The 24,928-nt window shown below is 38.9% G+C and overlaps 1 protein-coding gene across 1 annotated transcript in view; it reads right to left on the bottom strand.

Moving 5' to 3' along the window:
• Window positions 1-523: 523 nt before the first annotated feature.
• Window positions 524-24,928, bottom strand: part of LOC124171236 (sialin-like) — a 229,792-nt gene continuing 205,387 nt past the window's right edge. Inside the window, exon 12 of the mRNA XM_046550379.1 lies at window positions 524-1,106. Coding sequence (XP_046406335.1) covers window positions 852-1,106 — 255 coding nt within the window. The 3' untranslated portion in view covers window positions 524-851. The remainder of the gene's footprint in view (window positions 1,107-24,928) is intronic.

Below are 24,928 nucleotides of genomic sequence, written 5' to 3'. Positions count from 1 at the left end.
AAGTACTGCTGGAATCGGAATCGATTTTTCACTTACGCAAGTACTCGTTTTCGATTCCGGTTCTTGGTCAAGAATCGAGGAATCGAACCGACCCATCACTAATTCTTACCATCCCTTCTTAACCTCTACAGTGCAATAAGGAGTTATAAGTCTGCTTTGCAATGCATTCTACAATATGCCGGTCAGCATTAGCTATCAAAATTTCACTGAATCAAAAATGATAACATAACGATCGCCGTGATTAATTTCATCCGACACTAAGTATAAGTGAAAGTTAATCTGTCTATAGGAGATACTGTTGAGGAACAACGTTCCATTACGTGTCAAGCATGAGAACTTACCTGTAAAGTTCTATTACCGTTGAAAACGTGTCTCTCGGGTTTTACACTGCATGAGTTCACCACTCTGCGGGAGCCTTCACAAAGATAAGAACTAGCTTTGAAGCTGGATTCTCGATTGTACTTCTCTTCATGAAAATACCGCATAACCAACTTTTTTTATAAATGTAACATCACCAATCATCTATGGCTACATATTATTTAGTTTATTTAAAGGTTACACGCACGCACACTTGGCGTACATTCGTGCTGAAAATTGTTCCAAATAGGAACCCTCCCAACTCTCAGAGATAAATTCGAGTTCAACCTTTCGTCACATAAATCAAGTCAGACCGATTCGGTCCAGATGTTCACACTCACGCCTCCAACTGATTGACAAACTGTTAAATAAATGCTTGGGCACGATGGTGAGACAAAACGAACTGCCCATCTCCTCAGAGAGCCATCAGTGCTCCACAAATCCCAAAGACTTGTCACATCACTTTTCCGTGGTAAGATACATCTTAAAGTCCACTATGTAGTGAAGACCTGGTTTTTCCTATTCAGTTGCTCAATCACTCCAGAACTCTGGCTTGTTTGATTAAGCTCATGCTGTTGGTTTGCTAGGTCATTACTGTTTGCTTGCTCAAAAGTCAGTAGAGTGACGATGGGAGCCAGTGGTTCATTCCAAGGCTGCACTGTCCCGCTGCCATATCCGAGGAAAATGCCCGCAGACGCCACCAGCACCACAAAACACAGCCCGAACACCAGAGTCCAAGTCCTCGGAAACTACATGATAAAAAATATCATTATAAATAAGAAGTACAATATTATAGAATACCATTGAGTGGATAAGCAAAATTAAAAACTAATTCTATTTATCCACTCATTGCAGTCTCATAACTCAAAATAAAAAAAACACTCAACACCAGTGGCGGATACAGATGGGGGGGCGCAGGGGGCACGCCCCCCCCCCTTGCGGGTCCGCCCGTATTACCGAACCTTGAGACACCAGAATTGTAACTTTTTTATGTCATAAGATGGCATTGTCTTTTACAAGTGTATAATCACTTTAAATAAAATTTTCTTATACTTTGCCTGTGACTTGATCATCTTTTGTTACGATAAAAGTAAATACAACTCAAGGTATTTTATTTTGCACACCCCCCCCCCCCCCCGTGAGTTTTTTCCGTATCCGCTACTGCTCATGACATAGTATGCAGTTTTTCTTTCCAAACAAACTGCAAGGGTTTTCATTGCACCGTGGTAAGCCTCAACTGATTCTACTTTATCTTTGAAAGAATCATATGACATGGCATGGTACTTAGGGGAAATGACCGCCCATTCGACGGGCCAATGAATGGCACTTGAAGTAAACTCCACAAAGCACTCAAGCAGGAATTGGGCATCATCTGAAAACTCCCCAACAAGGGATTTGAACCCGGGTCCACGGGGTACGAAGCACTCTGGACTATGGACAGAGGTGGACAGCACTCTGGCCACCATACAAAGGAGTGTGTATATGGCGTATTGATTAGTCAAACCCCAAGACACAGAAAATCACAACACCAGGATAACTTGGCATCAATGGTATGAGCACGGACGTCGTATAAAATAATCTAGGTCGTGAGTTAAAAATATAATCCTCAGCCAGTGAGTGCTTCATAACTATAAATGCCCCGAAAATAGGTTACTCAGGAGGGCATAAGGCAACGTGCGGTACAAAACGCAAGCCATTCCTTTAGTATCCTTTTTTTACAAGGAGCTTAGAAGAACATTAGCTTATTCTTCTAAGCTCCTTGTTTTTTTACCATTCGAATAGTGAATAAAACTCGATCTTCTCTTATTTGGTGGTATTCCATTTCACAATAAAAATTACTATTATTGCACTAGTATTGTTAAATACTAATATTGTTAAAGTTATTCTTGGCACTTTGGATTAAAGCAGCCATTCTTCCAACGCAAGCTATCTTCACTTTCATTTTCTAATGATTTCACGCGTGCAGCGTTATTCACGACTCAACAACCAGGTTGTTGCTAAGAAAAATTAGCCACTTTTTTTTAAGATTGCTCAGAGCTTCACCATCAGTTGTTAACACTTTAATAATAACTGAGCAATGAAATTTTGGTGAACGTTCGCACTTATTTAATGCAGAGACAGGCAAGGGCGTACCCAGGATCAAAACTAGGGGGGCAAGCCATGATTGTTCTAGTTATAGGTAAGATTTAAGCATGGGAAAGGTGAATGAAACCAACATTTTAAGGAAACTGCAACAGCTCTTTATTAGCTTTTAAAATCATTTTCTTGAAAAAATATTATTTTCCTCGAAGAAATTTGCAATTTTTGCTTCTAGGGGCTTCTTTTGATTCTAGCTGCCCCCTACTGCCCCTCGCTGGGTACGCCCATGAAGACAGGTGATCCGAAATAGAGCGTGAGTGACAGCGGAGAATATCCTCAACTACGTGGGCAGTACGGGTTGTTGGGCGCAGAGCCGGACGAGAGATTACGAAGGCGACAATTATGGAATATGGAAAACGTTTAACACGCGGAAATCGATCGCAAATTCATTAACCCCATTAGTTTCCAAAAAATAATAAAAATGCGTCACATTCAGCTTGAGGCAGCTCACAACAAGGTAACTTAAGTAAGGTAACCTGACAAGCCAACATTCGTCGAAGTAAAAAAATCACGAATATCGCAAAAGAGGATCCTCAAGTCGGCCTCGAAATGTGTTGTCACCCAGCGCGCATTTAAATGGGTTTGCAAAACTCACCACTCGCGTCGCTGACAGACAAAGTGATCCAATCTTCACAAGGAAATAGGGTATAATTGCGCGTGTTAACCGAAATTTATATACATGATTACGCGATCTACCAAATTCATAACTTTTCAATGCTATTCCTCGCAATAACAAACATTACAAGGCAAAATATTGGAACAAAAGTGGATCGCATTGCTTTCATAACCGCGCCGCGGACATTTTTGAAAACCGACTAAAATTCGACCGAAGTGGCAATAGAAATCAACCTTCTATGAGATGGAATTGGACCTCCTATATGCACTCCCCATAGAAAAAATTGGGCTGTGGGATTGCCAACAGCTCGGCAGGATGTTGGCGAAACACACTAAGTACATTTCACTGTCATGAAAACTTCAAAACACGCTTTTCAAGCCGCATTCCGTCGACTGACGACCACAAATAAGTACCAAACCATCCGTTCTCAAGAGTCTGCATTGAAACTGCTCCTGATAATCACCATATTTACACCGGCTTCAATGGCAGTCCTTGTCAAAGCAAATGAGAAATGTTCATTAGGACCAATCGCTTGGAGCAAAAAATATTCCTTACGATTCCTTGGAAATTATGAATTAGAATATTGGGTGCGTCACGAAGAATTGAGTAATTTCCCATTGAATGCCGCAGAAAAATTGAAATCACGACAGTGACATGAAAATGGAGCTATGGTCGGTTCAAATGGCTGGAAATTGCATTATCTCACAAATACAAGGAATGAATTATCCACATTCAAATTAACCTAATTTAAAAATTTAATTTCGTCGACTTCAAGGGCAAAACCTTTTTAAATATTTACGCAAAATGTATTAGTTTTGGATCGCTCACCTACCTCCGAATGTAATGCGCGTCCGATTGTGAAATTTCACGGCACGTAGTTGAGCAATGGCCAATTACTCGGGAGTCGACGGGCTTCTTTTTGCACCTCCGTCGGAATGCACGTGAAAGCTTTGGAGAAATTCACCTAAGGGGATTAATCCCGACTCTTGCGTGAGAAATCGATAGATCAAGAGGCGTGGAAGAGAATCCGAAGAATGCATCGGTGTGTCCCTTCGAGAGGAATAGCATCACAGCAGACGCCGCAACTACAGAGGACGACGCCTTCGCGACAGCCATGCATATTAGTTCATGAAAGGCATCGTCTGAATTTTCGAGGTTTCCTTAATTAAATAGCTTCGAGCAGTCGCACTCCTCGAGCACAGTTTGATGGAATACTGGTGACGGCAATTTCCTAGTTGTTACAAAGGTTTGTTTAAGATGCAAAGATAGTTTAGGTGGAAATGAGCACATGAACGGAAGCTAAACGCTCCTTTACTGGCATGAGTGCTGCTGATACGTTACTCAAAGACCTTTTGCAATGAAAGGAATTCGATGCTATTAGCCTAAGTAGCATAAAACTGAGAATTAATTATAATGGAATATTTATAACTCTTAACGCCAATTTACGCAAGGACATCAATTACATAAAATAATTTGCATAATTATAGTACTTCTCTGGCCGATAACCAACTCCCATTCTCAATCGTGCAATGGTAAATAACATGACCTTCAATCGGGTCCCGATTTTTTCGAGAAAAAATTAAAATGATCTGAAATATATGACAGATAAAAGCATAGTTCCCCAAACACTTAGTAAGATAGTAAAAAATAAGCAAAACATTAAAATATGATGCTCACGGGGGGATAGTTTTCTTTAATTTTCGATGGGACGCATCCCATCTTTCTCAAGAGAGACAAGAAGAACAAGAATGATTCCGAATGTTTTTATCCAGCGCTTTGCATCAATTACAATTTCAATTAACTGGTAGCGGACAAAATTGCTCTCATTTGTGCAAAAAAATTAATCCTAGCTAAATCGAGGAGATACATGTTTTGGGAATATGGGTTTCAGAAGTCAAAAAAGAATAGAAAAAATATAATTTTTGAATTTTTAAATGAAAATATTCATCTTTAATACATGAAACGAGCGTTTATAAAGATTATTAAATAATTCGGTCTCAACAAAGAGCCCAAAAACTAAAGGCAATACCATAAAAAAACGCTCTTTAATTGAGGAAATAATCAATATTTTATAAATCAGTTTTAAATACCTACATAATTTGCAATGAACAAGCACCGTGTAGCATTTTTAAGGTGGTCGGGACAGGTGGTCTTTTTTAGACGTTGCATGTCCTCGATCATTTTCATAATTTGATTCAATCTTTTAAATAGTCTTGGATATACTCACTGCAATACCTGTCATTGACCGATATCCGCAATTGATTAATGGGAGGTACATCCAATACGTGGAATAACCACGAACTATTAATTACGGGGAGCGATGACTTTTATGACAAAGGGGCTCGAACAAATACCACATATTTTACTCTTTAGCTCACATTAATTGCTTTCATGATTAATTTTCTGGTATTTGATACAGCTGCGGGCAGAAGAGATTTTTTCCTCGCTTTTTCCATTGCCATCTTCATCTATAAACTTAATTGAGATCTTCCCAGCATTAATTGGATGTTCAAAAAATTGATCTAGGAAGTCCTGAAATGATAATATTAATAATTAATATGCGGTCAAGTTGGTTTAGTGTAAAAACTTGATAATGCAGAAATATGTTGAAGCATTTTCATTCGATAAATTAGCGAAAGAATGAATGAAAGCTATTTCAAAGTATTCCGTATCAGAAGGGGTATAGAATTTTATTCTTCAGAAACAAAAAAACAGCCCTAACCTCAGAGCAGAGACACAAAGAGACGCCACTTCACAGGCACAACTTAGGGGACAAGATCATAATGAAATCTTTTTTGTCGCAGCTCCCCGAAACCAAGGAACTAAATTGGTAATTTATAACTGAACGACTGCCCGCAATTTGCAAGTTTATAATTATTATGATAATATCAACTATTCAAAACCAACTTGCCAATTGCGACCTATTATATTCCGCCCAAACGCTTTATTTTAGCGCTTGATTGATCCTACATTGATTTTTTAAATTTTTATCAAATCATGGTCACTAGAATTATTTATAAAAATAGAAACAATTCATGAGTAAATAAATGAAAGTAGAGCCCAGAAATTAAGCAAAAACGTTTTCAAATCGAGTTCACAAAATTGCACGATGGAACAAACTTGTAAGGCGCAAAAAAATTAGAGGCCCTTTCTATAAAAATGGAAGAAACAGCTGCTACGCACTGCTGGCATGAATCATGTCAATTATATTGACCAATGCATAGTAATTACTACGATAATCACCCTTAGTAACATTTGGAATAACTTATTAGCCAAGGCCAAAAGGCATAGTTTAAGTCCTTGAAAAATATGGCAAGATGATCTGATTATAATCTAGTATAAAATAATCAACATGACCTACCCATAAAATTATCAGCCATAAAATACTCTTTAAAAATAGCACAAGAATGCAACTTTAAATGACTGAAGGTATCAATTCATCACCCCTACACATTACCCATTAAAAATTGAATTTATAAGATTTCACTCACTCAGTGATTCAATCCAAAATTTCTGGAAAGGTGAGAGATAGAGCTCACCATGAAGTACTCCGCAGGCGTATAAAATTCACACATGTTCTCAGTATCCTTCCTTCTATCCTTCTATCCCCCTTCAACCTCGCAGGGCCTTCTTCTCGCACTTAAACAGTTAGTTTGTTTGGGGACGTCAGAAGGCTTCACCCGCATTTTAAATATAGGCCTTTATGGACCTGTTATCACTGACTTTACTCATTGGGATACCCCAATACGGATTAACTGTCATCATCACGCTGCTCAATATTCATGAGATTGCAAATAGATATTATTATATCAAATATTTCGTAAAAATTTTCATATCTGGAATTTGTGGGAAAGGTGAAGCTGGGAGCTAAACATAACATCGCTACCATCGTCAGGATGTGCAATAATTTTATCATTTCAGAAGCAAATGAAATGAAATTTCACTTTTTTGCGTAATTTAAAGTCCTATTGTTGCAAATCCAATTTTTCCTCTGACTGAATATTATTACGCTTGATGGCATTCCCCAAGAGACATTCCTATATTTTGGGTACATTCCTACGCAATGAGTGTTGTTTTCTTTCATCAACTCCGTTTCATTGATGGAATGATTGTTTTAACAATTTTCTTTCCTCCTCCAATCTTTATTCAGCAAGAGCAGGCTTCAAATACGCTGATGGCTCTTAGTTATACACCATATAATGTCGCCAGTTGCCAGAAATTAGCACCAGTGGGACAATCAACGACATATCCCTCGAAAGACGCATGAATATGCACGCTGCCTGAGTTTAATTCGATCAGCCATCGTCGTTCCCTTCGACAAGTTCAGTTGCATTGGAGATGGAGCGAAACGGAACTCCTATCACCCGATATCAATCGTGAGTGGTTCATTATTCGCACACAGTGCAATAGGGGTCGGAGCATTCCCTCGACTTTCTTTCGTGAGAGAAGGAAAAATTACTTAAAGGGTTTCGCTAACACACCTTTGACGAAAACGAAAATCTTCCGGTCGCCAAGTTATTTATTCCGAAGACGGCATACGAATTCAATTCTGAGTGTGATTCATTGGAAATTCATTGCGCATAAGATATTTCCGAGCGATAGCCATCTCTCGTCGTAAATGGCTATTTCCCAAGTTGTCATAATCAACTCACCTCACTGCATAACCGTGAAAGTGAGGTTTTAAGGTTCAGGTTTTCCAGGGTTCCCACTCTTAACTACATTATAAAATTCACGGTTTTTCCAGGTTTTCACGGTTTAAATGTCATCAAATTCACGGTTTGTAGATAGGGCATTTTAGGCAGAAATATTGATCACTTAACAATCATCGGCCGCACGTTAACTAAAAATGTAACAAACGCGACAGATGCCTTGATGCAAACGCAGCAATGACAGTGCTATCTCTCATGACGTCACCTATCGTAAGCAAAATTCAGGTCCAGCGAAAGGGCGTGAGTGGGAAAATGAAGAGAGAAGCAGGGTGGCAGGGAAGTGACGAAGTGCCTGCTTTTTTGCCAGGATTAACGTCTTCCAATCGCAGGCTTAAGGCCAACGTGCTGTCATGGCACACGCGGACCAATTAATAGTTGCGCTTTCGAATACACGTGTGCAGGTAAACGCGTGGACATTGCCTGCACGTGACTCGACCTTGAAACATGATTGAAATGTCGTTTTTTTCTGTTAACCCGTCTATCGTTGTTCTGCAATCAAGTTTGATAAATTTTGAAGGTTCTATGACGAAATTCACGGCTATTTCCTGGTTTTTTCGCGGTAGACGAAACTCACGGCTTATTCACGGTTTTAAGGTTTTCACGGTTGAGTGGGAACCCTGGTTTTCCTTTACTTCCTCAATCCACTATCATTCGTTTTGCACCGCAACAGTTCTCAATTTTCGGTTCTCAATTATCCTACGATACAAAATAAACAGCAGTAATTTAAGTCAGGACTTGAGTAATATTCACGTTATATTGTTAAATATACTGAACGAAATTAAAGGCGAGGTTTTAAACCGCTTCTATGATCGCAAATGACGCATAATCAAATTTTTACACACAATTCACATCCCGTTAAAATATATTCGATGGCAAGAGGATAACTTTTAGAATTCCTTCTCAGTCAGGAAATAAAATGCATTACATCCTCAAATTATGACTTAATTACGACAGTTCTTGGTAGCAGAGCATTCCGCTTGAACCCGAACACAGAGCTTGGATGATACCAAATTGTAGGAATTTGCTACCAGTTGCAACAGTATGAGAATACCAATGAATTTTCTTCACAACCTAAACCTTTTTTTTTATCTAAACCACGATTTTTATCTTGGATTCTTTTAATGATGGAAGGACAGTTAGATTTCCAGAGGGAAAATTACAAGAGCAGATAGATCATACTACCAAGTATCAATTAGAGTTAAGAATCTTCATTTACCACTTAAATGCTGGATTTCAAGAGTCATGCATTTATGGCTCGGTGATGCGTGACAACGTGATCGGATGTCGTTGTTTTCCAAGGGTACGTTCTCAGTGCTTTTGTGTGCTGGCGTTTCTTGAGCCATGCACCGGCAAGGTTAGAGTATGGTTTGGAACGTGCTTCAAAGGTATAATAAAGTCAATTCGATAGAAGTTATTACGCCTCCCTAACGCCAAAGCTCAATTTCTTTCCCACAAATTTCCCTAAATACAACGAAGGCGACTATTTTCTTCCATGGAGATACTTTTATTTTTCCTAAAAGATATTGCAGTACATTTTCCGCTTGTTAAGTCTTACATTGCCAGCCCATTTTGTTTGGAATGAGCAAAAATGGCAATAACTTTTTCAGTAATTTTGCAAGAATTTTTACTTATTTATAGAAGTTACTGTTCCATCCAGTTTTTCCCAAGCCATAAATGAGTATATGTTTGAGACGTAAACTATGAACACTTATAGGGTTGAATGTTTTTTTATAAACGAAAAAATAAAAAACTAATTATAACTATTGTAAATAGAAAGGCCCTTCTTAGCCAGGAGATAAAATACATTACATCCTCAAAATATGACTCAATTACGACAGTTCTTGATAGCAGAGCATACAACCATATATCAGTCTACCACCAGAAAGGATTAATTAATCTCATTAAGGTGGACAATTTTTTTTTCTCGAGAGTGAATACATGTGAAAGTTGTCAATAACTGTAACAAAAATTGTGTCCCACGTCCTAGCAGACGGGCATTTACCTATTGTGCTCTGATTTACAGCACATCAAAATTACTTACACCCATCATAGCAGTTCTTTTTACTGACAGAAATAAAAGATGAATTTCTCAAGCAGCCATGTTCCACACATGACATTTCAGATTAATTTATTTCAGAATATCTATCCAAATTAGAGTATATTATACTTTCTCAGGTTTCAGAATGTGTGCTTATTGGCAATTCCAGATAAAATTATATGGCAATTATATTTATTTCACCATTCAAGCTCAAATAAAGTGAAATTCATATTGCCAAGTACATATAGTGAATTCTATGTCAGGATCATAGGATTTGAGTTTCATTCGAGCGTCCGACAAGGCAGCGTTCTCGAGCCTCTTATCTTTTCCTATTTATTGACGACATAACCAGCTGTGCGCTTTCCAACTTTTGTGGAATTCTGCTCTTGGCAGACGACTGCAAAATATTCATAAGTGTCGAGAATATCATTGGCTCTACGACAATGCAGTCCACTCGTCATTCCCTCGATTTCTGGTGCCGCCACTGGCAACTTAAAACGTAAACGTAAATCAAGATGCACACTTTTTTCCTTAAAATGTACCGTCACTCCCAATAACTACACTATTTTTAAAGACACGTTTCCGATTGCTCGCGCAATTAATGGCGTGGGTGTTACTCTTGACCCAAAAAATTCATTTACACTGCCTTCAATGGTAAGAACCGATCCTCTGAAATACTCATATTATTTTCACTTCATATTCCCACCCGCACCTTTCGTGACATCCTCCGACTATTCCAACCTAAATTCCTCCGCCTCTACCTCTCTCCCAGAAAAAGCTATCTTTTACAGACTGCGTAGCTTGTTCAATACCGTCTTGCCTTCCTACCCTTCCCTCCAATCTCTCAACGCCCTGCGGATCATTCAAGAGGCAGCCACGAAAAGCCATCATCTCCTGGATCTTTATGATTTATTCTTTCTCTTGCTTTATCATAGTTTATTATTTCTAAATCTGCATATTATAAGTTATAATATTTAATGTAAAAGCCATTTCGGCTGTTTTCTATAGTAAAATCATAAAAATGTATATCGATCAGCGGATTGAAAAAAATAAGAGCTTAAATAATGTGTAAATATCCATCAGCAGCTATGGTAACACAACCGTATCAACCATATGCCTAAAAAAACTTTAAAAAATCAATTCATCAAGGCAAAGCGTAGTATAAGCTCTACATAAAATCCATTTCAATATTTCTCTAGCGCATCAAAACAAATCCCAGCAGACAAGATGCCAAACTATGCATATTTAGATTTTCGTCATCAAACTACAATTTAATCGGCCCATGAATAAAAAACACGGTGAAAATAGCATGGAAAAGCCTCTCTCATAGCATCTCGGAATAAATGCAGATATCACAGGGTCTGAAACGTTGATCGCAGTTTTTTCTTTAAATTCCGTTCGAAACGAACAGAAATGGGAGCGGGATGGGGATAGCAGCGTGCACTTCTGGCAGCACACACACTTTGCTGCACCATCCGCTGCACTCGCATCCGATGGCGCAGCAACACGTGCACCGCCTTGCCGAGGACTCCCGCCTCTCGCTCGCGTTGAAGGCAGTCCACGTCACGTCCCACCTCACCCGTCCAATGTCACCGCGGCAGCCTCATCCCCAAGTCCCATGACCCCAAAGATGGCGAAAAACACGTCATCATCAACGGTCATCAACCCTGAGATTAGCTTAATGCAGCCATCCACTTAACTCTCTTAATGGCTAATCTTTAATACCTACATAATCCTTCTGCTGCACATCCTTCATCACCCACTCTAGGTATTTCAACCGAGGCTAAATTCTGGCGTTCTTCCCTTCCATCTGTCCTTCAACGATAATTTTCTGAATTAGCAATGGCATTAAATAATAATTAAAATGCTGCTTTGCACGTTAATACTCCCTAGTTTAAGAATACCGGGACTAGCCACGGTGATATCTCTACGGAGTCACCCCGATCCCCCAATTTCCTCAAGGAAGCAAGAATTTCCTCGGTAGCTTAACTGGCTAAATGAATTGGATGAATGAGACAGGCTGGCTAAAGAACTCGACCGGAAATCGGGGGATCCGGATTCGAATCCTGGTCAAGGCGAATGATTTTTTTCTCTATGGATTTTTCGCACAATTAATACTTCCTGTTTGACAAAATATGGACCATCCGTTGGAAAAAAATTAGACTTATTGTAATCGTAAACCTGATTACTTTTCAAAGTTATTTTTAATTGCAATTAATTAGAAATTTGAGGGTGCTTGTTGTAACAGAGCTCGATTATATTTCGTCAATACTTTTCCCGTCACTGAATATAAGTATCGACTAAGATCGCTTATTCCAAAATACACTCATAGCGGTGCATTGATACATGCACTTAAAAATAAATTGGTATTGGTCACAAATGGGACACACGCGGATTATACTGGCAAGTCTTCCTTTTAAAACCTAAAACATACACTCTCATCCAAATAAATAGCGAGTCACGTTAATTTATAAATATTCTTCTTAAGTATCCTTTAAAAAAACTTCAGCTATTTCTTCCAAAAATTTCTTTCAATCACACTGAGCAAAGAGAAATAAAAGTGCAAGTCCATTCTCGCAAATAAAACTGAAATGTCCCCTCATCTACATAACTCTCTACTAAATAACTTAAGTAACAGGTTAATGAATAAGGACCGCATATCATATACTACACTTGTCCCTCCCAAAATACCCATAAATTAAATTTAAGCGATTAAAAATATTATTAAATGATAAATAAATTTTTAAAAAGATGAAAATTTATCTTTTCATAGCGAATGCGCAACACGTACAATATGAATAGGAATGCATGAATATATAAAATAATTACAAGTAAATAAGTACAAAGGCAATGATAGAGACTTCAGTAAAGTAAAAAGAAAATAGATAAAAATATCTGCCTCAGCAATTTCGTAGTTTATACGCACGGCCTTTAAAAAAAAAAGAGTAGTCGATGAAAACAAAGCATGGTATGGTATTTGGGGAAGGCGACCCACAGCGAAGGTCGTATTCGCCATGAGAAAAGGTTGGGGAAGGGGGAGTGGGGAGGGAAGGGAGGAGAGAAACCCGGCGTTGGCATTAGCCCGTTCTTGAACGAGAGGAGCCATGGGGACCACGGCTTAACGTCCCATCCGACGACGGACCGAGTGCTGCACTTGAGGTGCCCTCCACAAAGCACTCAAGCACGGATCGGGCAGTCACCGAATTGCCTCTGCTATAACCGGGATTTAAATCTGGACCCGCATGGTGGGAATCCAACATAACAGCCAGCACACCAACCCGATCCCACGTGTAAAAGATACATTGAACAGTATGTTATCCTTAGTACGCGATTTGAGGAAGATATATTGATCCCGAGTTTAGAACCATGGGTTTCCACCAGAGATATTGGTTCAGATTAAGCACACAAGGAAACAAAAACCAATTACTAGTACGGATTTTTGAAATCTCTTTTTAGTAATGGCCTTTAGAGCCAGACTTTGCCTTAAATTGACGATCCATCAAAAATACATATTCAATTTCAAGGTGGAAATGAGATAATCTGCGCATGAGATAATCTGCAGGATTAGAAACGGCGCGGGCGGTCTTAAATAATTTGCGATTAAACGAATTAGAACGATGCTCACAGAAATGCAAGGAAAATTTACGACAAGACATTGTATGTGATACAGTATAATCCCAATTTAAAATGTGTAACTTCAAAATAGTCATCCATAAACTTCTGCAATTTTGATATATACTCATTAGGGTGGGCCGAAAAAAGGTTTTTTTTCCTGATCAAATTTGCCCTATGCGGGAAAGTTGCGAAATGATATAAGGATCTCGCACACAAAATTTTTTTCAAATCGGATAATATTAACCACTGCCGCCCGAGCTCTAAAGTTTAAAATTTTGCGAAAAATCAGGCTGATTTCAGAATCAAACGGCTATGAAGACGAATTTTATGAAAATATGGGATAATGGATAATAACAAAGAGTGGATACATGTTTATAGTTTATGAAAATGAAATTTGAAATTTTTTTGACAAAATCTATGGTTAAAAAAATGTCTATGAATTAACAACAAAATTATAGTATAGACCACCCGCACAACACAACTCATTTTTGCCTACATTTCTAAAACACCATTTTGGGGGCTAAATTGCAGGTAAAATAATATTTATTTCCATTGAATTTCATTTCTTATCAAATAAGTCATCATTTGGTAGTAAATAATCCCACAAAAAGTAATAATAAGGAAAATTATTTGAAATTAACATCGATCATAATGACGAATAACGTACCTGTGGAGCTATTTTCAACAAGAAATTCAGCCAAGGCTTAGAAAAAACAGAACCTTAACACCAAGCATTTCACTAAGTAGCTCTCTGCTAGTTTCGTAAAGAAAATACCCAGAACTCACCACGAGGAAGAGGCTACCATCGAGTTCCACCCGTGTCCCCCAACCAACCTTCCAAAGGATTACGGGAGGATTGACGCAATGGTTAGAATAGAGGGAAAGCGTACCAGGTGTGGAGTGAAGTGCGTGATATTTGTTGCACCCGAAAATTTCATGGGTAATGATTTGCCCGCTCATCAAGAGATGATGAAAATGTTTTTGTACTCTCGGTACATTGAAGAAGAAAGTTAAAATAACATTATTTCTCTTTCGGGAATCGCGGAAACAGTGGCTTATGGCATTGAAGGCATTTGGTATAGATCATCTTTCCCAGTTGTTGGATATAGGCAAATTGTTTGACAAATTATTCAATATCATGGAAATAATCGCAATATTCTTCGATCAGTCAACAAGAATGCTTTCATTGATCTAAAGCAAGACTTTCTTCGTCACGCACGTCATCTTTTTGATGTTGCGGCATGTAAATTGCTGTAGTGAGACTGATTCTGTTTGTGATATTCTTTCGAAAATGCCTTGTTTAGAATGGGAATTCCCTAAGGACAGAGAATTGGCAGGAAAATGAAGATAGGCGCCATCGATGTGCAGGAGACCAAAAATAGGAAGACGAGGCTTTGCAGGTTAGAAGGAACAAAGTAACACCCGAATGTTCCACCCTATTTTGTCATAACACTTCTGTTCGGAAGACTCAGGTGATGAAATGACATTGAACGGAGAGTTATGTGATGCAAGTGAAGGAGAGGATTTCATGGAAAAAGGTTAGTGTAAATAATTTGAAATTGCCAAGATTTGCATCATCGTGTGAATAATTCTGCATGTCAAACCATACCTCTGCAGCACTTGCATCTGCGCACCTAATAGATATCCGGTTGGTTACTCAAGGAGTCAATGTACTTTATGTTGACAAGAACAAAGTTAGAAGGGAAAGAGAAAGATTGCGCACGTCTCTTCGGAGGAATGTGGGAACTGTTAAACTGCAAGCTCTTTACTTCGACGAGAGGAAAGACTCTGCTTTCGTTTATAAGTCAATCAAAGTGAAAAACAATAGGTGAGGAGCATGTAACTCTCGTTCAAGAGCCCGGTTCACGCTACTTATGGCATGTCACCCCATGTGTCAGCAAAGCTATTGGCCTCTAAGATTCCATAACGAATTTTCTAGGGGAGGAAATGATCATTATCGATGGACTCCAAGCAATTGTGTGCGATGGAACTGAGGTTAACACCGGAAGCCATGCTGGAGTAATCAGGAGAATGGAAATGGCCCTAAGAAGACCTTTGCATTGGTTTGTTTGCCTGCTTCATTGCAATGAACTATCGTTCAGAACCGTCAAAAGAACTGATGACCCTTGCAAAATTTGTTATCGAAGTTTACGCTCCAATGCGGTTTTCAATAAAATTGAGACAATATTGAACAAAAGTCCTGAAGTATATTATGAACATGATTCTTCTTATGAAATATATAGATAGAGACATCAAATTACGCCGCCACTCTATGATTCAGGGAAATGTAATTTTGCGCAGCCAGAGAATATTCCGCTTGCAATGTTAGCCGATGAACGCAGACAAATTCGTTCAATGGCCATCACAAATACATTGAAATTGAGAGAAACTCAGTAGGAGGAATTGAGGAAATTCGAATTTTCCAAAGCTAACCTTCGATGGAGTGAAGAGTTCTCGGGATCGCCACCGGGTCAGGAACTCCATATCTACCGACGTTTCGATGTCCGGCACGGTCATCGTCCTCAGGGCTATGAATGAACACTTCGGCAGATATGGAGTTCCTGACCCGGTGGCGATCCCGAGAACTCTTCCCTCAGTCCATTCAACGGGAAAGCACAAAATCTTTCTAAACTTCGATGCTCAAAATTAAATCGACTTGGTTGACTGTGAACCAATTGAGTCAAAATCAACCACCAATAGTAGCTGGGATGACAAACAAAAACTTGGAAGACCTTGTTACGGAAAGATCTGTATTTGAAGTACCTTTTCCCTGCCATACACAAGCAGTTGAAAGGATGGTACAAATGATAATGTTAGCATAAAAATCCGTGTTCAGTATAGAACGTTGGCATGGATGGGCATTATCGTGCATAAGAGACGGATAATAATAATAATCATAGAATAGAATAATTTTCTCAGAGTAATTGATGTGCTTTCACAATCGTGTCCTTCGGAAGGTTGGCTGGGGGACACGGGTGGAACTCGATGGTAGCCTCTTCCTCGTGGTGAGTTCTGGGTATTTTCTTTACGAAACTAGCAGAGAGCTACTTAGTGAAATGCTTGGTGTTCAGGTTCTGTTTTTTCTAAGCCTTGGCTGAATTTCTTGTTGAAAATAGCTCCACAGGTACGTTATTCGTCATTATGATCGATGTTAATTTCAAATAATTTTCCTTATTATTACTTTTTGTGGGATTATTTACTACCAAATGATGACTTATTTGATAAGAAATGAAATTCAATGGAAATAAATATTATTTTACCTGCAATTTAGCCCCCAAAATGGTGTTTTAGAAATGTAGGCAAAAATGAGTTGTGTTGTGCGGGTGGTCTATACTATAATTTTGTTGTTAATTCATAGACATTTTTTTAACCATAGATTTTGTCAAAAAAATTTCAAATTTCATTTTCATAAACTATAAACATGTATCCACTCTTTGTTATTATCCATTATCCCATATTTTCATAAAATTCGTCTTCATAGCCGTTTGATTCTGAAATCAGCCTGATTTTTCGCAAAATTTTAAACTTTAGAGCTCGGGCGGCAGTGGTTAATATTATCCGATTTGAAAAAAATTTTGTGTGCGAGATCCTTATATCATTTCGCAACTTTCCCGCATAGGGCAAATTTGATCAGGAAAAAAAAACTTTTTTCGGCCCACCCTAATACTCATCTGAAGCGCTTAATAAAAAATAGGAATCGGTCATGAATGGGGCACACGTACATTACGCTGGCAGAATTTCCTGATGAGAGCAATGTTTGAACAATGACATTGAAAGACCCGCAGATGCATATCAATAATATTATCTATTACCCATTCCTTTCCTTTGTGCGCTAGCACCCTAAGCCACACTCTTTAGTCTGGCTCCCAAAGCGTCGTCTGCAGATTGCGTCGAATGATCCGTTTGCGAGGACACGTCAGCCTCCACTCCGACTCTAAGGCTCCGCATTTCTCATCAATAATACGTATTTAAAACCGCATTAAAAATTCATAAAAAAATGTCGACGATACTTGCCTTGTCATGTCCATTCATTAAAATACTAATAATCTCTTCGTCATACGTTGCTGGCAAGGTTTATGGTTAGTATTTGGATGAGGCGACCGACAGCTGAGGTCATTCGCGCCATAAGTGATGGGTATGGAGGGAATGATGGAGAGAGAAACCCGGCGTCGGCATTAGCCTGCTCTTAACGAAAGGGGACAAGGGGACCACGGCTTAACGTCCCATCCGACGGATGGAGTGTTGCGCTTGAAATGCCCTCCACAAAACATTCAAGAAGAAATCTGACATTCTCTGAAAAATTCTCAGCCACAGCCGGGATTTGAACTCGGGCCCCCCTGGTGGGAAGTCAACACTCTAGCCACCACACCAACCCGATCCCCTGCAATGTTTAATCAAGGAAATAATCTTAAATACGTGATGGACATCAAAACTATACTCCTACCTTATATTGTTTTTTTATGAATCTTCTGTCAATATTCCTACATTGAACTTAATTTTTTCCGAAGCGAAGTTGGCTTACCACTCAAGTATCTTACACGCACTTTCAAGTTTTTTTCAGCGGTATGACATAAAGGGTCCATATTTAATTAAATGGCTTTATCAAAGTTTTGGATACAAAATACAGTTCATATCGACCATTTTTATTAGGAATTGTTCTTTCTAACGATGCTTTCAAAGTTCCATTTACCGAGAAGATTTTACATTTTAAAATTATTAATGAGAACAATTAAGCCGCGACGAAGTTCCAAATCCCACACATTATTCTCCACAGCACATCAAAAACTGTATTTGAATTCCCAGAAATATTTCGAATATCTCCTACCTCCCAAAGCACCAAATACAGCCCAAATAAGCTCCCAATACAGCCGAGCGAATATTTTTAGTCTTTCTATTGAATGCTCAACACCATTGGTCGAGAGAGAACTGCGATAATCCGAAGTAGTTGGCTTCATTCGTAAATCTACACACGTAAAACCACTGACTTTGGCATCACTCTTTCCTCCAAGCTTCCTTTTCACATTCATTCACTTTACAGCCAATCAAATTCATGTCCACTTGCTTTTGATAACCAGCATTCCTTTCCGTCGCTAACGTGACCAATTTCAGTTCATACAATTCAACGGAGAAGATTTTGACACGGATTCGATTGCATCACAAATATTCTTTCATTTATTGCGCTCCTTGAATTGTGACTACACTCCTGGGACCTATGAGAGGCTGGAATTCGAAAATGTAAGGTTGGAATGACCTCAATTCACAGCATTACTAAAATACTCAGAGAAATGAATATAAACATATCCGATAAGAATTCACGATACCTATAACAGGTTGAACTGATGCTAGAGGAAAAGATCGTTCTGAGCCGGAGGAAAAGGGAGTATTTTCGTGCTTCTGACCAGGGCGTTACTTGGCCTTCATTTCCCACAATATTCATCATTCTACCGCAATACCTTTACCCTACAAAAATAATTTATTCACCTAACACAGGAGTCCCTTGATTGTCCCACGAACCTCCTTGTACTATCTTTGGCGACAATGATGCATTCGAAGAGTTTCGCACGCTCAGACACGTTTCGTGGGGGAACGCGAACGGTATTCCGTCGCGCGCGCCGAGCTCCCTCGATAGCATTGACCCCGGTCAGCCTCCACCTTCTTCCTTGCACTGAAATGATGCCATTCGCCAATGATCATTTTTATTGCGCTCTTTTTCTTGCATGGAAAGCATTTTACCTTGAAGATCACTATTTTGCCAACGTATCGCATGATCGCATGAAATATATCTATGCTCCGGCAGACCTTGATGCGCTTATAAATGGGATTAATCGTCTACTTAGGATGTCAATCCGAATCTGGCGTCCTTTTCCCCAAGAGACACTTACGGCTATGTGGCGTGACTAATCTAACCAGATCTGAAAATGCATGGCAATGAGGTCACATGAGCTGCTCAGAAGGATGGTATATTGTAGGATTAACTATAGGCATAGAAATCCAATGTGACGAAAAACATCAGTAGGCTGGGATTAGGGCGACCGCCCAATTCGTCACAAAGTTATTATTATTATTGCATAAGTTACAATTTGGCAACTGGCCAGGTGGTAACATGTATATACAAAAAAGAAAAACACAACATCCCCACAAAGTCATATATCAACTAGACAGTTGTACAAATTTTAAAATTTAATTAAAATTTCTAAAAAATTAAATACTTTTTCAGCTTTTTCTTAAATATTTTTACATTATTAGGAAAGAGCTCAAATAACTCTGCAGGCAATCTGTTCCAATCTTCAATTGTTCTATTCAGGTATGAAAATTTTTTAACATTGGTCCTCTGCGCCCGGCATTTGATTTTGACCTGATGATCGTTCCTACCAATGAAATTAGGTTTTCCCACCTCATTGCTTAATTCCCTCTATGCTTTATCCCCTTTGTATATTTTATACATACCGCAGAGTCGGTTTCTTTTTCTCCTACTTTCCAAAGATTCCCATCCCAGTATTTTTAACATGCCTGATACGCTCTCTATCCTCCGATGCCTACCCAAAACGTATCTAGCCGCTTTTCTTTGAACTCTCTCCAAGGCCTTTATATGTCCCACCTCATAGGGATCCCACACCATTGAGGCATACTCTAGGATAGGTCTAACTAGTGTTTTATACGCCATTTCCTTCGTGCGAAACTTGCTTCCCTTTAGATTTCTCATCACCCAGTGCAGTTTCTTGAAGGCTTTCTTGGCAGTATATTGAACGTTCAGCCCCCAATTCAAGTCTTTAGACAGGTGGACACCTAAGTATTTACAGTTGTCACACCTAGGAATAGGGTTACCTAAGAACTGATAGTCCCTTTTGGTCGACTTTATCTTGTTGCCGAAGGATATAAGCTTACATTTACTAACGTTTATATCCATCCCGTTCTGAGTCACCCAGTCTGCCATTTTATTAATGTCCACTTGTAGAGATTCATGATCGCTGTCTCCTCCTATCTGTTTATAAATAATGCAATCGTCGGCAAAAAGTCTAACATGCGAGTTAATTTTGTTTGGGAGGTCATTTATATAAATTAAAAACAAGATTGGCCCAAGAACACTACCTTGAGGCACCCCCGATGTAACCATTGTTTCATCGGAACTCATATCCCCAACTTGTACTCTTTGAGTTCGATCTTTCAGAAAGTCCTCAACCCACAGGATCACTCGTTTGTCTATTTGCTGGGGTAATTGTCTCATCTTTAGTATGAGTCGATTGTGTTCGACTTTATCGAAGGCTTTAGACAGGTCTACTACAACGGCGTCCACTTCCAAACCCGCATCCATGGAGTCAGCCATTTCTTGACAGAACCCTAAGAGTTGGGTTTGACATGAGTGTCCTTTTCTAAAACCGTGTTGCCGTTCGAATAACCAATTTTCACTTTCCCACAAATCCCGGAGGTACTCAGCTAATTTACTCAGCTAATCTTTTCAACTAATTTACAAACCACTGAAGTCAAGCTTACTGGCCTATAATTCTCAACAAGTTTTTTGTCACCACCTTTAAATATGGGCTTTATGTTAGCCTTCTTCCAGTCCTTGGGTAGGGTATTGTTGTTCATAGTTACATTGAATAAATGAAGAATATAACCCGTCACAGCATCCCTATCCCACCATGCATCCCACGATTCGTAGTCGAGTGTACCTCTTACGTACGAAAACACCGCGCCTCTCTTCAACTCATAACTTTGTCGCGAGCACCACCTGTGGAGGAGTAGTTAGCGCCACTGTCTGCGCCAATCAACGAGATCACCAGCCCAGCAGTAAAGAAGACCATAAGGCTTGAAGTATGAGTAGAGCCTGTATTTCCCAAGTCTGCCATTTTTCTACTATATTTAACATTGTCTTCTAATGATGAAATCCCTAACCAATAATTCAGTTGTAATGTAGAAATCCAATGTAAAACAACTAGAAATTAATACTCTGCTCCTTATCCCTCAGCATAGGTTAGTTAATATCTCAACAATACCAATCTTTTACAAGGCAGTATTAGATGATGCACTGAAATATAAGCAATGGCATCGAACCTCATGATGTTGTCCAATTATGGGAACATAAATAATATTATTATCGTAAATAATTTCAAACATACCTTGCGAGATCTTTCGGGAAACGGAAAAAACTTAGGTCGCTTTTGGGCATTCCTGAATTATTCTTGCAATCAATTGCAGAACACCAAGTGTATCCTCCTTGCCTTTCATTATCCGCCATCGCATTTAGTGCTCACCAAATAATGAAATTTGTATGCGATTCGCACTTTGAAACACAAATAAGATCCTGGATTTCACGCCTTAACCCTTCAAACCACGCTAAAAGACTCGATGCTTGAGATCATTAACGCGCTTAGAACATGGCCGGAAGCGCATTTCGCGATTACAGCTTAGGGCGCCCTCTGTCCTCTCTGTATACTCTGTGGTTATGTTGATACAGAAGATTAAATGAAGTAGTGAAGGTCAGCGAAAGCTCACACTCTGCCAAACACCTTTGAGGAACACCCCGTCACCAGAATTCCTGAAACACGTGGACAAGCTAAAATTTGGGGTGGGGGGAGAAAAAGGAGCTTTTCCCGTCTCCCCCTCCACTCACAAAATTTCGGCGTTGCCAATTCAGCGGAGGAAATGGGCGTCAATTTGATCACTTTTCGTAAAATCCTTATTTCTCATCGTAGAACCTCGATCAAAAGACGCATTTAATCGCTCAACGGCAATGAGTATGATAGGTGTAATTGTTTACCTCCAAGTACTGGCATTAGTAAAGTGAAAAATGTACTACGAAAGGTCATATCGGCAGCGGTTACCTCATACTGTGACGCCCGTCTCCCGGGGACCCGGATTATCTCTGAGAGCCCGAGAAAGGGTTCGAAAAAGGGTCGCCCTTCCGTCCAGTAGAGCTGACCATTTCTTGGCCCCAGAAAAGTACCACTAACCGTATTTTTTTTTTATTTAAGCTGTGTAACGAAAAATAAATTCGTTTTTGCCCCGTATTGAAAACAAATGACCCACGATATGCGATTATGGGCGAATTCCATGATAACGTTCATGCTCAGCAGCAACTCAGTAATGCGACGAAACTTGTTATGCATCAGCTTTTCGAGCTCTACAATGAAAATTATATTCTCAGAGTAGTTGTGCACATCTCACGAAGTATTTCTCAAATTCATCTACCACCGTCCGTTTATCGTCCGTCGCTGTCGTCGTCACCCGGACTGGAGAGCTATAATTGTCGTCAGTCATCTCTTTGTCGAATTTACGTATAAGTATCACTACAGTAACAACTTTATCTTCTTTGAATATGTAATTTAAAGTATGCTATTCATTCACGCCGACAACAAAGCTCAAGACCTGTGATGGGCGGCCCCGAACATTCGGCCCTGAAATAGGGTGGTTTCCTATTATTTTTTTATTGCCTAAATCGAAAGATTATTACTCCTGGAGTACGTATTTCACCCTTTTAGATTTTTAAATGACGATATCTATTTTTCGCGATTAAATGAAAAGTGAAAATTTTCAAGCGCGCGAAAACGCGACGCTTAAGTATGAATGTCGGGAAGTCTCTCCGCGTGGCGTATTTCTGGTTCCCCCTCCCGCCCTGCGAGGTGACCTTGAGGCGAGGCTTAGCGGTGATACGACGCAGGCTGCTAGCGGCTAGCCTAGTACCCTGCTGGCTGGTAGCTCTTGGCTTAAATAAGGATTATTAATAACTTATCAAACGAGGAAAACTTTCCGACCTTAGCCAGTTTTAATAAGTGATTGTTAAGACATGTTTCCCTGAGCTCTGCGCCTCATGCATGCAATGGTAACCTCAGACGACGTATAACTCCTATCTTCTCGTATAGAAACTAGGTCCCTGTGACGTCACGTGGAGTGGCATCGCATGGGCGCCAATCTGGCCCTTTTCAAATGAGGATAAAAATGGACCATTGCCATTCGTCTAACCCGGTATTTCTAAAACAAAATAATTTGTATATTATGAATACACTAATGGTGGGTAACGAATCGCAATCAATGCCTTTCGTTTTCTTTGATGAAGGAAACCACCCTATTGTTAGTGGAAAAATATAACTGCAAACTTAATTGCACCCAATAAAATAAATTAGGCACATAGTAGCATAGTTAATACAGTAAAATTCACATTGTTTATACGGGAGGTACGCAGTTATCTTCTTCAAATAATGGCTATCATCTGAGTCTTAAGCTGCAATTATTTGCCGAATAAGGTATTGTTAATCATCCTTTATTCAATGACATTTACTTGGAGTTTAAAATTCACTACAATTATCAAGAAGATAATGAAGCCAATAGCTACATATATCGCGTTTTATGTCAACGTAAATCGCATGTACGAATTTCCGTTTCTTTAAATACATTTCAAGTGTTTTGTCGCACTATTTGCACAATAACGCCAATTTCTCCGGGTGATCGGCTGTGTCAACTAATTTTTGAGAAAATAGCTTAATAAGCACAGTTTGTAGTTATAAACGACGAAGTCTCACGGGCTAGTCGAAACACCTCTGGTTTTTGAAGCACCGGTAAAGGTTATAATAAACCAAATGAGAGTTGAAAATTTTTCATGTGTTGTTAAAACATAGTTGAATGCTTAAATTAAACTTTATAACTTCTTTTACAGTATAATGGATAATTCAGAAGAGGTAATGAGTCGACTCATGAATTTGCAGAGGAAGGAACATTCTTAGAATCAAGAGAGTTGGCTGAGAGTGAAAAGTATTTGGTGGGAGGAATGAGGGGAGCAAGAGGAGAACTTACTGCGTTCATTTGTTATAAGGAGGATAAAACTACCGAGATATTTAATTTTAAGAGAAGGAGAGGTAGAATTGTTAAATAAAAAATTTATGAGGGTTATTTTTTAAAGAAGGAAACTTGTCTATAATACACTGAAAACTTAAAATGCATGTACTCAAAAGAATAAAAAATAGATATCACACAATAAAAATGTGGTTTGACTCAATTACTTCCCATTACGATTTCCAAAAATTCATTACCTGTAACAGTATTCCAAATGTATCGATAATAAAATGTAACATGGACGATAAAATGAAGAAAAATAATTAAAATAATTGGACATATGAAAGGTTTTAAATGACACACCAGCGTAATAAATCAAGCGATGAAAAAAATTTGTTTGAATAATAGCGATATCTATTTATAGGATTAAAAATAAATACTATGATAAAAACATAGGAATACAAAATAGAAAATATGTTACATTAACAGACCTTTCTGGTTGAAATGAAGAAGACATGAAATTTCAATTTAAGGCATTTTATATCCCCATCCCCATTTTTTCAGTCAAACAGACAAACCTAAGAGGAGTAATATAATTGAAACCCCTACAAGAGGACACCACCCCCACACCTCCCCTCAACCATATATATATAATGCATAATAAGGTATATATGATAGTAAATAATA

Source organism: Ischnura elegans, chromosome X, assembly GCF_921293095.1.
Source record: "Ischnura elegans chromosome X, ioIscEleg1.1, whole genome shotgun sequence".
Taxonomy (NCBI): domain Eukaryota; kingdom Metazoa; phylum Arthropoda; class Insecta; order Odonata; family Coenagrionidae; genus Ischnura; species Ischnura elegans.
The sequence above is the reverse complement of the archived record's forward strand: the minus strand, read 5'-3'. Positions and strand labels throughout refer to the sequence as shown.